The sequence below is a fragment of the Hetaerina americana genome, unplaced genomic scaffold (genome assembly GCF_022747635.1).
Source record: "Hetaerina americana unplaced genomic scaffold, ioHetAmer1.1.p SCAF_18, whole genome shotgun sequence".
Classification (NCBI taxonomy): domain Eukaryota; kingdom Metazoa; phylum Arthropoda; class Insecta; order Odonata; family Calopterygidae; genus Hetaerina; species Hetaerina americana.
Window position 1 is genome coordinate 3220496 of NW_027286741.1, and position 14795 is coordinate 3235290.

The following is a 14795-nucleotide window of genomic DNA, read 5'->3' on the forward strand; positions in this document are numbered from 1 at the left end:
TTTTCGGATAGTCTGAGTTGGGACTTTGTGTTTTGGTACCACTTGATCCCCTTAATGAAGTCTATACTGGGAAAAAATAAACGACTACATGGAATAGAATACTGTAAGAATGAGAGTAAAAATTTATTTTTTCCATTTTCCAATGCCACCAGACACGGAACATGTTGCAGTACCTTGCCGCCACCAGGGCACGCATAGGATATCGCGTACTGGGTTTAACGTGCTCAGGAAACAGCAATGTTTAAGGTGCACACTCAGCTATTTCTGCCATGTTCATGTTCACTGATTAGCTCAAGAAATATTTTAACCATCTTCAGGTACAAGACCTTGTACCTGAGGATGGTGTGATGAACTGAAATGCATTGTACGTAACAAATAAATCTGTGGAAAAGCGCAAATTTTGTTTTTCTCATAATGATGAACTTCCACAACATCTCACCTGAATCTATTGACTATCGCTGTTGTTTAATCGATTGACAGTGCGTCATGTATTTTTATTTCTTGTCTTTTGTGAGAGGGAATGTATACCTGTGATACTGCACATACTCCCAGTAAGTTAAAATATAGCTCCCAAATCCTTTCGTTGAAACTTCACCACATGCAAGAGAATTCAAGCAGCAGACTGCATGGAAGTAGGTGGGAAGGTAGACGAGAGAAGACGACCTATGACCTCTAATTCTTGATCGAGTCAGCCTCACGTGTTTTCCTTAGGTCAATATACTAAGGTAGGTTGGACAGAGATTTAACCACTCACAAATTAATGTCAACGATGACAGAACAGAAATGCCAATGCGTGCCGAGGATGTCTGTGTCAAACCTGACTTTCATCTCCTTTGAAACTTAGTGCCATGAGGAATTTCCATGGCATGTAAACCAATAAAGAGTTCAGAGAATCAAGAGCATAAGGGCTGGAGTGATTGTCAGAGAAATTATGGCACGTAATGGCAGTGAAAGAGGGTGGGATTACTGGTAATAGAGTTCCAATCAATGAGAGCCAGGGGCAAGTGAAAGGGGGGGCTTACCATGACTGCCTTCTTGTCGGAGGAGATGTCTTGGGCCAACTTGAGGCTAGCTGCCACCCCCATTGCCTCGGCAACTGTCAGGTTGGCATGCAATTGGTTGTCCTGCATTATGTATGCTGAGAGCTTTCGGAACTGGCTCAGGTTACGCTCCTTGCCATTGATGGTGATGGAGCCCTCCATACCTGTTGTCCTGGAAATGCAAATCACATGAGGTCACGGCAGTAAAGGTCATTATGAAATATAGAATGATATCCCAAAACATTTCCCTTACACCACATTCCAGTTCTCACAGTCAATGCCAAATAAATTTATTATTACTATAATACAAGGTCTGTTCAAAAAACGATGAGACTGTTTGCATTAATACTTGATTTTATCAGTTAGCTTTTAATCATGCATATTGCCTTGAAAATACAGCCCTTGGCTGCCAATATTAAGCTAACAGCATCTTTTCCAGCTTACCAGTGCCGCCTGGGACACTTCTTTTGGGATAGCCTTTAAATCTGTAATGCAATTTTGTTGGATGTCTTCAATAGTTTCTGATCGGCATCCTTTCAAGGTGGATTTCAACTTAGGAAATAGGAAAAAGTCTGCTGGAGCAAGATCCAGAGGGTAAAGTGGCTGGGGGATCACTGGCTTGCTGTTTTTGGACAAAAGCTCTGTAACCACCAATGACGTGTGGACTGGTGTGTTGTCGTGATGAAAACACCAAGACTTCTGCAACATAGGGTATCATAACCTTCTCATAATTTTTACATAGTGCTGTCCATTCACTGTTTGTCCTCAGGGGACATATTCATAAAGATAACCCCTTCCTAATCGAAGAAAATGGTCAACATCACCTTCACGTTTGATTGCGACATCAAAGGTTTCTTGGGTCATGGGGAAAACTTGGCTTTGGTTTATATATGGTAACCATTAGCTCAGGTTTTGTCCCCTGTGGCAACTGTTTTTCACAAGTTTCAGTCGTCCTTCGAACGACTGAGCAGTTCCTGGCTGAAGCCAAGATGTTTTTGCCTCTGTTCATCCGTTAACACTTGCAGCACAAATTTCGATGTGACTCGCTGAATGCCATCAAGTTCTGTCAAAATGGTGAAACAAGAACTAACACTGTCAACTTCATTGGCAATCTCCCTGACAGTTAATTTATGGTTTGCATGCACCAAATCATTCATACTATTGACGTGGGCGTCGCTTGCTGACTTCAATGGTTGTCAACTTCTTGGTTTATCATTGTTCGAGGTTTGCCCGGCCTGAAAGCAGTTGCACCAAAGAAAACACTGCCTGACTCATAGATTCATTGCCGAATGCCTCTTTTATTCATTGCATGAGTTTAAATTGCACTTTTCCTGAGGTTAAAACAAAATTCAATGCACACACGATGCATCTCTAACGCCTTTGTTCTCACCGACACGAGAAATTGCGAAGCCAGCGCGTGCAAGCACAGACAAGAATCACTGTTCAGGAGTAGTTTAAGCGCAGTTAGACGTAAATCTGTGGAATATTTTTTGATAAACATATTATTATGCATTTTATCCAAAGGTAAGTAAAATAAAATGTTGTGTTTTGAATGAAAATATAAAGTAGCAGAGGGAGAGATGAAATATAGATGGTTACGGGCTAAGTCGAGTGAGATGAATCGATATTGAGATAAACGATTACAGAAGCAAAATTTACAAAATAATATAAAGTGAAGGGGAAGAGGGCCAGTGAGGGGTGGCAATAATATTGAACAAAAAGGCAGGATGGAACATAGTATTCATAGAGCAAATGAGTAATAGAATTATTAGAAGAAGTAACAGCAGAAGCAATGAACTTGGTCATTGCTCAGGTATACGTACACGCCATCACGTAATCATAGGGAAGAAGTTAATCAGGGAGAGGACGGGTGTCCATGGGAGGAAATATTTGACATTTGTGTGGGATTTGGTGGTTGAAGGGAGATATGGGAGTGAAGTACGATACTGAAGTTAAAAAAAAAAAGGAATGACAATGGGGAGAAAGCAGGTTCTTCATAAGACAGTGTTTTACCATAATGAATACTTGGTTCAAACCCCAAAATAGGTAGAGAAGTACACGGAAATGCCCGGGCTTCCGATTTCCAACACTATATTATGGCTAGGCACTGATTTAGGAACGGCAAGCCTAATTTGCAGATTCAGATGATAATTTAGTACTATTGAAGTATACTGTCAGATTCAAGAGGATAAAAAAATGAAGATGGTTTACAAAATTGAATACAGAAGTATTAACCAGAGCGATAATAGAGTAATATCTAGTAAGCTGTAAAGAAAGTCATGCGAGAGGAAAGGGACCTTGGTACCAATGAAGAAAAATGCAAACATCAAAAGCCACAAACAAAAGGAGAGGAGAAGGATGAAGAAGGTGAAGTGGACCGAAAGGAAAACAAATGAGGAGGTGATGGGTATGTTGGGAAAAATCATAAGGAGGCAGGAAAAATGGAGGCAAAGCATTTTGAAGGGTTATGGAAGGAAACGTTGGTTGGAATGAAGAGGGATAGAATCTATGTGGAAATGAGGAACAATATAATTTAGTTTCAGGCGTCAGTTTGTGTTCTGTCAGGTGAAGCCAAGAAATATAACAGTGTTTAGTTACGTGGCCATCTTAAACCTGCCTGAAACTTTAAATTAACAAATATAAACAACAAAGAATGCAACTAACTATGTGGGTTGTCCCCTTTCATTTTGAGGAAGCCATTCTGACTTCCAAACGGTGAGCGGCATTGGCTCTGAGCCTCATTCAGCAGAGGGCCACCCCCCCTGGTGGCTGCCAGACTCACCTGTATCCAGTCAGGATGTTGAGCAGGGTGGACTTGCCCGCCCCCGAGGGCCCCATGATGGCTGTCAATTCACCCGACCGCAGCCGCCCACTCACCGACTTCAGAATCAACTTCTCCTCTGTAGAGCAGCCGGAGAGAGAAGAGAGGAATTAGTGGGCCTGGCATCGAAGCTAATTGTTCTTACTCCTGATTAATAGTGGCAGGCATATACCGATACACCAATATAAACAAAATATTTTCTCCGTATTTACATATATGTTTGAAGCCAACATAAATCAGTATAACCATTGCCATTTTCCAATAAGGAGAAATAATCCACAACTGATATGTTTCATCATTGTACTCCCAGCATGCTGTGTTGTTTCCCATTACTCTTACCATGAAATTTTATTCCTGAATTTATCAAACCATTTTTTTATATTCCCATATTCTTAAATTCATCTGAAATATTTCCTAAATTCAGGATTGTAGCTCTACCTCAGCTACTTCAAACTATAATATGCACCTCATTGCCAATAAAAATCTAATGTGTCTGCTTATCGTGAACTTATGTCCAATATATACCATAAAATTGTATACAGGGTGTGGCGCAAAAATCCTGTCAAATTAAACAACTTTTCCAAACGTTTTTCATTACAAAAATGAAAATACTTACGAACTTTTTTGTACTCAATTGTTAGCATGATCATAAACAACAGATTCATTCAATGTATCCTCCAGTTGCTTGAACGATACCCTCCATTCTTGGTCTGAAGCATTTAAAGGCCCATTTTAACATGGCACGGTCAATATTGGCCAATGCTGTTTCAATAATGGCTCTCAATGATGCAATGTTTGGATGTCTAGACTTGTTAGTGATCCTTTCATCCATGCTCCACATGTAGAAGTCCAATGGATTTAAAACTGGGCTGTGGGGAGGGCAAGATTCTTTGGACTAAAATATATCGATGTTATCCAACAACCAATTTTGCACCAAATGACGGGCTGGGCTGGCGCACTGTCCTGCTGGAAAATGTATGGCATCCCAGATGCCACAGTTTCCATTCCAGACTTCACTACACTTGTCTGAACATGCAAACAAACTTCTTTGTTGATATTTTCCCCTTTGAAGTTTCGTTCTGGAAATGACAGGGGCTTCTTCAGGATCGTGGGCGAGCCAGCAGTTGTTCCAATTATTGGTTTTAATATCCACAGTAAACATTTTTTGTTGGTAAAAACATGATTTGTCCAGCAGCATTGCTATTGAAGGAATGCACAAGCAGGTTCCAACGTTTTGCACCAGCAGCTTCAGAAAGTAAGTCTTACTTAAATGGGGTAAGACTAGGGGCAGAGGTCCTCCTCAATAATTCAATGCATAGTGCTTTCACTGATGCCAACAACCGACCACAATTTTCGGATCGATTGCCCTTTATCAACAATGAGCTCCTGAGTTCATTGGATGGCATTGTGAATCCTAATAATGTGCTCCTTCAAGTGAGTTTTCCTTACCAGAGTTGCAAAACAGACTCATTATACTTTGTGACAACATCATATGCCATCAATCTGGGGTACCGAGACGGAAAAATTTATGTTGCTGAGTGACCAGCGCATACACTTTGTACAATCATGGCTCTTTGGCTGTACTACACACTTGTCCTAAGCATTGCGACCAGTTTTAGGGAATGACTGTTCAGTACATTTGTCAAGCTTATTTAGGTGCCAATGGCGACCTCTACATGTGGTATAAAATGGTGGAAATTTCAAATTCGATTTTGTCCCACAGCACCACGTATAAAGAGTAATGGGTCCCATCACACATCAATGTGACAAGCCCGATGTTACATTTAACTCTTTTGAGCTCATTCCAACATTTACGGGGGTCGAGATGGTGCGGGGGCTAACGTACTGGCTTCCCACCCTGAGGGTGCGGGTTCAAATCCCGGCGGTGTTGAATATTGTTCAGAGGTATCTCAATCCCTACTTGAGGTGCTTTGTGGAGGGCACTTTGAGTGAGACCGTCGGATGGGACGTTAAACTGCGGAACCCTTGGCGCCTTTCGTAAAGACTAGGCTAATGCCGACGCCGGGTTTCTCTCCACCCTTCATCCTCTCCTATCCATCCCCTATGGCACAAATGACCTCAGCTGTCGGTCGCCCGCCCTCAAAACTACTACTCCAACATTTACTTTTTACTGATGGAGAGACAAGGTTGTTCACAAAAAACTTTTCCTCATTACTGAGAAATACAATTGAAAAGAATACAATCCACAATGAGAGCCTAATTAACATTTGGATCTGCTTTGTGATCACATATACTTCTATCTAGTTTCCAGAGACAATATCTCTTGAATTTACAGCATCTCTCCAATTTGGTGTTTTCCTGCACAGACACCCTTAGCCCACATTTAAACCTTTTGAGAATCTCATGTCGGGCAACAAAAGCAAAATAAGTTCTGCATTTCAAAGCAGCGAATCTTTGGAAAACTATTAGAATTGCATGAATTATGAGTTGATTGCTTCAACAACAGGCTGACAAACTATTGGCCAAATGCCGGCAAAAACTGTTCAGAATGCTATTTATTGAATAGCAATTGTCAAAAATGTAAGCTAACCCAGGATTTTGAGTTGCTTAAAACTGATGGGGAGAGTGAATGACCATCATTTGCCTAATTCAAGTGGACCAAACGCAATATTCCAGAAAAATGAAAAAGATCAATTACAGTTTTCGGTATTAAGTAAATATATTATCATGATCATGGCATGCCAAACCCCACTACCATATCACAACCTTAAATTTGATCAACAAATCATTGGCACACTGACTTACACATTCTCAAATAGGCTCCTAAAGGTGAAGGAAACCAAAGATGAGGGGCAAGGCGAGGCTTTCTAAATATATGGGTGGGTACCCATAGACCACATGCACGCATGCACATGTCTCATCTCTGGGGTGTGTTGGGAGAGCCAGCCGGGGGCCATCGTCATGTAGAGGTGGTGGTGCCCTCTCAACGCAGCATCCTCCTCCCTTCTCTTCCTCATACCCTCTGGGCTCACCTGGACATAGATTTTCCACAGAGCACCACAGATTGCCTCTGCTGCTAACACTATGAAAGTGCACGCCAGGACATTTCTTATCAACTTGGTCATCAAAGGATGAATTTTTTCACATGACACTGTAGCAATGTGGGAAAGTTCTAGCGAAAATATACACAATAATTGCATAAATAGATAAAACAAGGTCTGCATAAAAAGTAACAATTTTTTCCAGACGTGTGCATAAAGTGCTGAATTCAGACTGTCGGTTAAGGGTGTGCATGCTTGCAGATCGTATTGACATTGATCAGATGACACAGCACACCATTATCACAGAGAATTTGGTGACACGAAAGTTCTACGCTAAACTTGTCCTGAAGGTCTTGATGGACGACAAAAAAGAATACTTGTGGAAAAAATGACTTTCATAAGTGTCCAGTAAATAATCTGTTGCTCATTTAATTAGATGATGATTGTTTTCTGAGGTTTCATGTCATGCGTTAGTAAGTGTCGGGCAATGCTGGATTTTTACGGTCTGTTATATTCAAAATGGGTGATGTGCTCCTTGAATTTATCCACAAATTTAAAATGTATAGATTAATAGAGACAATGGACTGGTTTCTTACTCATCCCTTTCTCTATTTTAACCCTAGAATGGATAACGCTATTTTTTTCCCCCTATTCTGACAACGTGGGGTGACAATTCTCAAAAATTCATATCTCACACCCATTATGACTATGAGAGTCCTATGGGGGCTCACTTTTTAATGTAGAATCATGTGACACATTGATTGAGGTGAATTATGGTAAAGGTCCCGAGTCACAAATGTAAGCTGTTTTCGTTTGGTACGAGATTTCGACCAGCTCTGGGGTGTTTTTTCACCCCCTTTACCGTTCTAGGGTTAAAATAAGTATTTCAAATTTTCTAACTGTCATTTTTTGAATATTCCTTTCTTAAATAACCTCACTTCCTTTCATTTCCTCCCTGTCCACCCAATGCCATACCCCCCCCCCATTTAGTCATTGGTTCCTGTAATTGTGCTTTTACCCCCCCTTAAATTTCCCCTCTTAAAATCACCTCATGTTCCCCCCTTTCTGTCATTGGTTCCTCCAACTTTTGCCTTTACTTGTCCTGCCCCCTATTTAGTTTAGGGTATATGTTGAAAGTTTGTCCGTTTCCAGATTCACTTCAAACCTTTTGTAGTGAGTGCCCATTTTCCATCAGTTCACTGAGGAGGGTTATATTGTAGCCTAAATACACATATCTGATGCACACACTCCTCTTTCCCTGTTTTTCCCTTAATTTGGGCAATATTCTCCCAGTAGTGAGGCCCTTTTCGAATGTGTGAGTAATTGTTTTTCTTAGTGCTTGTGAGTGTCACCTCTGTGTTTGTCCCAGGCGTGGAATTTAGTCCTGTAAAAAGTCACCGATAGGGTACATTTGTTCATAAACCCAGGTATCCTTAATGGAGTCCCTTGAACCCAGTGAATGATCCCAAATGGGCTAGAGTATTTAGGTCTGTAGTTGGCCACTGCCGAGGAAGTATTAACATTCCTGCAAACTACTCCAGAAGGGTGTTCTGGTGGAGAAGTTGTGGTTGGTTACTGTCGTAGAATTTCTTTTCCCACAAACCATCACAACAAAACTTTTGCGGCAAACGTATTACGGCTATATGAGTTTTTATTTTATTAACAGTAAGTTCTATTTAGCGCATGCGCGAAGAAATCCACGCATGCACTTATGCCGCAGGAATCATCGCAATCGCCTCGAGTGATCGTGCAATGGACGACGACGAAGGAAGGAAGGAACTCGTTTCGCCAGAAGAAGGGATTGGCGTTCGAAACATACATTGGACCCAGCCGATAAACGTCCCCGCAGGAGAGGGAGGCACGGGAGGGGGAAGGGGAGGAAGCCCTGGGATGGGGGGGGTGATTCAAAGTGCGTGCGGAAGGTCACATTTCGCCCCTCCACGGAAAGACAGAGCGCTCTTGTGATGATGTGTGGACGGGATTTCCACGGAAATAAATATCTCGCTCGCCAGGCTCCAAGGACACGACTTAGATCGGCCTCCTCGTGACCGTGCGCGCGTCTAAATGGCATTCTGGACGGAGGGCAAACTATTAATTATAAGCTAGACATTTATGAGGGGCAGTCAAATGAAAACCGCGCACCTGACCACTCCGAGCACCAACAAGGACAAAACCGAACAACTCGGCGTGCGTCTACGAGTTGGGCGACAATGCGGTTCTCCTACCAAAGCGATGGCAGTATCGATAGGTAACAACAGTGTTGCCACCTTTTGCGTGGACTGTGTGCCATGGCGGGGATTGGTTTTAATTTGACAGCCCCTAGTATCCCAAAGAGATGACCATCCAGTGCGTCAGTCCTCTCGGCTCCCACCTTCGTCATACTACACCCTCTAAGGCGTCTTCCGAGCGCTTTCGTCATTTTCCCACTCACATCCGTTGTCGGGCAAACGCCGCCAAGTCCTAGGGGGAGCGGATGGCGCACCGACGCGCGACCGATCGCAGCCACAGCTGACCGAAGTGAAACGCATTGATCGTGGAATTCGGACACGGTCAAAAATTATATCGGCCTAAAGAGAGGGAATACGCAATCTCCCAACTGCCCATTCGGTATCTTGAGCGATTCTTCATTCTTTGGTTACACAGACCCAATGCAAGTATTAAATTGGTTCTCCAATCGACACCTGTCCTGGAACACACAAATAAGGCACCATTTTACGTATACCTGTCCCTAAGCTCCTCAAAGTTACGTTACACAATATGCTGATCCCGTTCCTTCGTCATCATACTTCGCTTTTTCTTTCCTTCGTCTTCGTAAAGTGGCCCTTCTTAATTTTTTTCCAAGGCATACTATGCAATTTCCCTTTCCACAAGACATCTTTCTTATCCCATCATTCCCGGCACTTCTTCAATCCTCTTTCACAACTCCACTCTGCCATATCGGTTTCTTTCCACGACCTCATTTCAAAACTTCCAAGGTACTTCTTCCCCTTCAGCGATTACCAACCGGGAAATCCAAGCGAGGCCGCGGACGCAGCGAAGGGCAGAAGAGGGGGGTCGGTGGAGAGTGGGGGGAAGGCGGCGGAGGGGGGCGGAGAGTGGGGTCGTCCAGATGAAGAAATCCTCCAGCTGATCGAAAGGAAGAGAACCGAAGACTAAAACATGTTTCACAAAAGAATAAAAGAGGAAATCAGCTAAAAGACAAGCGCGGCCAGGAAATGATTTGGTAAGCGAAGCGCCAAAAGAAACTCGGAACTAGGGAGACGCTGAGACGAGCTGGATCAACTGCACGATGACTTGAATAGATAAAGAGAGGAGACACGAACGACTGAAGAGGCAAAAGACGACGCACGCGAGGCGCAGGCTGAGGTCGACGACATTTGATGGTGCGCCTTGCCAGAGTTCCCCGCCTTCGATGGTGACATTTGGAGAGGGAAGACCTACAACAAAGTCACACTGAATTGCCATAAATTAACTGAAAATATATTTCCGCCGTTTAGATGAACATACTAGTACCATTTACAGAAAGAAGGCAGAATGGAGAGTATCGGGCCTACTCATGAAATTACATCACTGGAAAAAAGAACATCGGCCACTTGAAAGTCCACTAATATCCAGTAACATTTCCTTGATAAGACCCCAAAGTGGCTTTATTGTGCGGCCGATGGACCAGGGCGTCTACCGCAGAGCAGGCGGGCATTCGCCGAGGAAGATAGATGGATGTCTTTATTGCGGCGAAATTCAGACCTAATGGTCCCTTCTTCCATTTAACCCATAGCATATAGGAAGATACGTAGGATGGGAGACTCGTAGCAGGAATGGTTGCTATCCACACCACCAGCACTTTAGCAGAAGGTCCTCGCCGAAATGTTCTCTTATAGCAAAACTTGCCAGACTTTGGAGGATGACGGTATTTCCTGCCGGATATACTAGATCGCGTATTTAGAAAGGAGAAGGGGTGGAGGGGCAAGAATATTTGTGTCGTGTTTCACACATTCGGGAACCCAAGCCTTCACTCACGGATTACCACTTTCAGTCACCATATGCATCCAGCGCACAATCATTTTACTATCATTTCGAATAATCTGTGATGCTTGCGATCCCCATGTTGTAACTTTTACGACTATCTACACAATGTATTATCATGGAGATAATGTTCGTAAACCACTTATGGCGTAATGTGTGTGTGTGTGTTTGGGTGTATATATATATATATATATATATATATATATATATATATATATATATATGTATGTATATATATACATATATGTGAGTCGCGGTAGTCCAGTGGGTAGAGCGTTGGACTGCAGACCGCAGGGTCCCGGGTTAGATTCCCGGGCAAGGCACTCTGGGCACCTGCAGCTCCACCCAAGCTAAAGTGATTTTTCGGGTACCTCCTGGGAAGTCTTCCTGGGAAACCATAACCGGCCCAGGGAAAGAGACTGGCCCCCTACACGCCGTATAGGGCTTAGTACTGGATGAACTCTACCATAACCTACAAAACCGACCGATTTGATTACTGTGCTTATGGTTAGTAGTAGTAGTATTTTAGGGGAGGCGACCGACAGCTGAGGTCATTTGCGCCATAGGTGATGGACAGGAAGGAATGAAGGGTGGAGAGAAACCCAGCGTCGGCATTAGCCTACTCTTAACGAAAGGCGCCAAGCGGTCCGCATCTTAAAGTCCCATCCGACGGACGACGTACTCACTCAAAGTGCCCTCCACAAAGCACCTCAAGTAAGGATCGAGATACCACTGAAAAATATTCAACACCGCCGGGAGTTGAATCCGGGCCCTCTGGGTGGGAAGCCAGTACGATAGCCACCGCACCATCTCAATCCCCGCTTATGATTATACATATTAAATACATATTATATATATATATATATATACACACACATATATATATGTATATATTTATTTATTTATTGATATAACGAGGAACTAGACAAGAACCAGCTCGTGGGCAAGTAGATAGGGATTCGTTTTCCAAATAGGTGGTTAGTCTTCACGGATAAAACTAAACATTTATCAATCGAAAGCAAATGTCCCCGAGATACACTCTTTCAAAATATCCATTACGTGAAAATCCTTCTGTGACATCATCAAAATGATGGCCATAGTGAGCTGCACTCATCCATTACAGCTCAGATAGAGAATTATCATTAGGAATCAACAAATAATTGGAAATTATTCGTTGATTCTTTAGAGATGTAATTACAAAGTTTGAAGTTTCCTTTCATCACCAAAGTTCATTCATGCGTGACTTCTAAGTCAGGCCATTCTTAGGAAACATCGATTGTCATCTCTTGGTTTCGAGGCAAGTTGCGTTGTTCCAAAGAAATAAGTTCATTTCTGAGTGGTAAATAGAAATGTGTTGTTTATTGACCACAAAAGAATTTCCCTTTCTTAACCGCTCCGTATAATTTGCTATTTACAACCGTTGGTGAGTGAGTGATCCAGAAGGGCGTACGCATGACAGGGAGGGAGATCCCGGGCGCCGGGGCCGGCCTCGCCCTGGAGTTCTTCATTCGCCTAAATTTCTTCTCCATGAGAATTGTGGTTTACTACAGCATGTGCTCGTTTATTGCCAATTTTTTCAAATGTGGCTTTGAAAACCCAAGCATGTACGACTGAAATTAAAGGGAGTAGAGTTGTAAACGAAAAATTGGAAGATAATTGGGAGGGTTCACAAATGACCCCGCGGTAGCCACACTCCTAAGTTTTACTTCACCTGACGTTTCGATTGTTCATCCCCGATTAAAGTCCCACGTCTTCCGTCTTTACATTATGCTCCAGTTTTCATGGAGCACAGAGTAAAAATTCATTTTGTTTAATTCAAATGCCATTACGCATGGATAACGCAGGATACAATGTTTTCCAAGACATCGCTAATATGCGCATTAAGAGTTTTAGAGGCGCTTTGAAAAACCGACAAGAGTATCTAAGAGGAGCATATTCAGAAGTAGACGAGCCAAGGTACGTTCTGTATTTGGTGGGATATCAAACGGACATCCGCAAAAGAAGAACTTCCCCCATACGACACATACGGTGACACATCCCTCAAGTCATCTCATGTCCCTCTCCTTCACTTCAGACGCTTAAAGATCTGAGAGACGAGAATATCATCAGTCCCAAGATTGAGGTGCGCACATGCGATGTCTTTTCCCGATTCACCGCGAAGCGAATCATTTGAATGTGTACTACGTCGCCCCAACACAAGGATGCGACGCGTACGGTACTCACTCTTCTTGGCGCCCTCCTTCACGGTGTAGGTGAGGTCGGAGAAGGCGATATCCACTCGGGGGCGCTTGGGGAGGTGCGTCAGCGGCTTGTGGCCGGCGCCCGCCATCGGGATCCTCACCTCGGAGGAGGAGGGGGGCACCACGACCGCCGCAGATGAGCAAGAGGCCGGGGACACGAGAGGGATGGCGCCGCCGTCCTCCGAGGGGGCTTCGCTCCGCCGCTTCACACCCTTCATCATGATCCCGGTCAGCAGCACTCGCTGGGGTCTCTCTCAGTGTCCGCCGCTGCAGCATGCGAGAGAGCGAAGGAGAGAGAGAGGAAGGAGTGTGAGGAAGAGAGAGGGGGAGCGGCCGTAGAAGAACGGCTAGGGGATCTGCAGCCCCCCCCCCCCGAAGCATGGAACAAGCAGGCAGACTTGACCTCCTCGCTCTTCCACGACCATTTCGTCTCTTTATTTCTGTTTTAATAATTGACTACTTTGAACTCTACCATCACATTCCAAACCGACCTTCGGATTGATTCATATGATATATATATATATATATATATATATATATATATATATATATATATATATATATATATATTATACGGTAAACTACCGGTTAAGGTAGGTTTTTGGATGGACACAACTACCAAATAAATATTTTGTAACTCCTAACAAAACACAATCCACCAACCTACTCTACATCAGGTCCCTCTTCAGCTCTGAGTACTTCCTTCCTCCCTTCATCCCGTCCAACATCCCTAGCCTGTTCCTGCCCTTTCCTCGTTTGCCTAATATTCTCCCCTCTATTACAGTATTCAAGATCTCACTGCCGATCAATACACGCCCTTCATCCATTTTTCCTGCCTCCTAAGGATTTCTCCCAACAAACCCCTCGCCTCCCCCACCATACCAAGTACTTCCTCTTTTGTTTTCCTTTTGGTCCATTTCACCTTCTCCATCCTTCTTCACACCCACATTTCAAAAGCTTCCAATCTACGTCTTTCCTCCTCCTTCAGTGGCCACATTTCTTCGCCGTACATAACTACGCTCTTAATCTAACTCAATACCCCTGTCATGAACTTCTCCTTGCTAAAGCCTCTTTGTCTTGCGCAATTTTTCTCCTTACGTCCCTACTACTTTGACCGTGTTGGTCCAAAACACTTCCGAGATACGTAAACTGTTCTAGTTTCTGCCCTCCTCTTTTAATGTTTAGCTTAGCCTTTTTCTTTCTAGAAAATCACAATCTTTCTTTTATTAATATTGATTTTCGCCCCATATCTGTCGCACTGAGTTTCCAATTCACTCAGCAATGCTTGCAACCCCTTGGCTGACTGACAAACTAAAGCTTGGTCATCAGCGAACCTAACTGATTTTACGAATTCCCCGCCCACTTTCATTCCTACCTCCAGTTCTTCCCACGCCTCCTTAATCATTTCCTCTGCATACAGGTTGAACAGCAACGGTGATAATGGGCAACCCTGTCTTACACCTCTTCCTAACATTGCCCATCAGGACTCCCCGTTCCCCACTCGCACCTGTGTAGTCTGAGACATGTACAGGTTGCGGATTAGCCTCCTGTCCCTCCAATCAATTCCTATTTTATGCAATACACTCATTAGTTTTTCCCAATTCACTCTATCGAACGATTTGTTGAAATCTAAAAAACAGGCAAATACTTCCTCATTGTATTCTACATC

General features: G+C 43.4%; 1 protein-coding gene across 1 annotated transcript in view; it reads right to left on the reverse strand.

The window, feature by feature from the left end:
* The window catches only part of LOC139687238 (ATP-binding cassette sub-family G member 1), a 52401-nt gene that overhangs the window by 26303 nt on the left and 11303 nt on the right, over window positions 1–14795 (reverse strand). Inside the window, exons 2-4 of the mRNA XM_071584369.1 lie at window positions 13110–13393; window positions 3823–3940; window positions 1023–1212 (exon numbers count right to left, since the gene is read on the reverse strand). Coding sequence (XP_071440470.1) covers window positions 1023–1212; window positions 3823–3940; window positions 13110–13347 — 546 coding nt within the window. The 5' untranslated portion in view covers window positions 13348–13393. The remainder of the gene's footprint in view (window positions 1–1022; window positions 1213–3822; window positions 3941–13109; window positions 13394–14795) is intronic.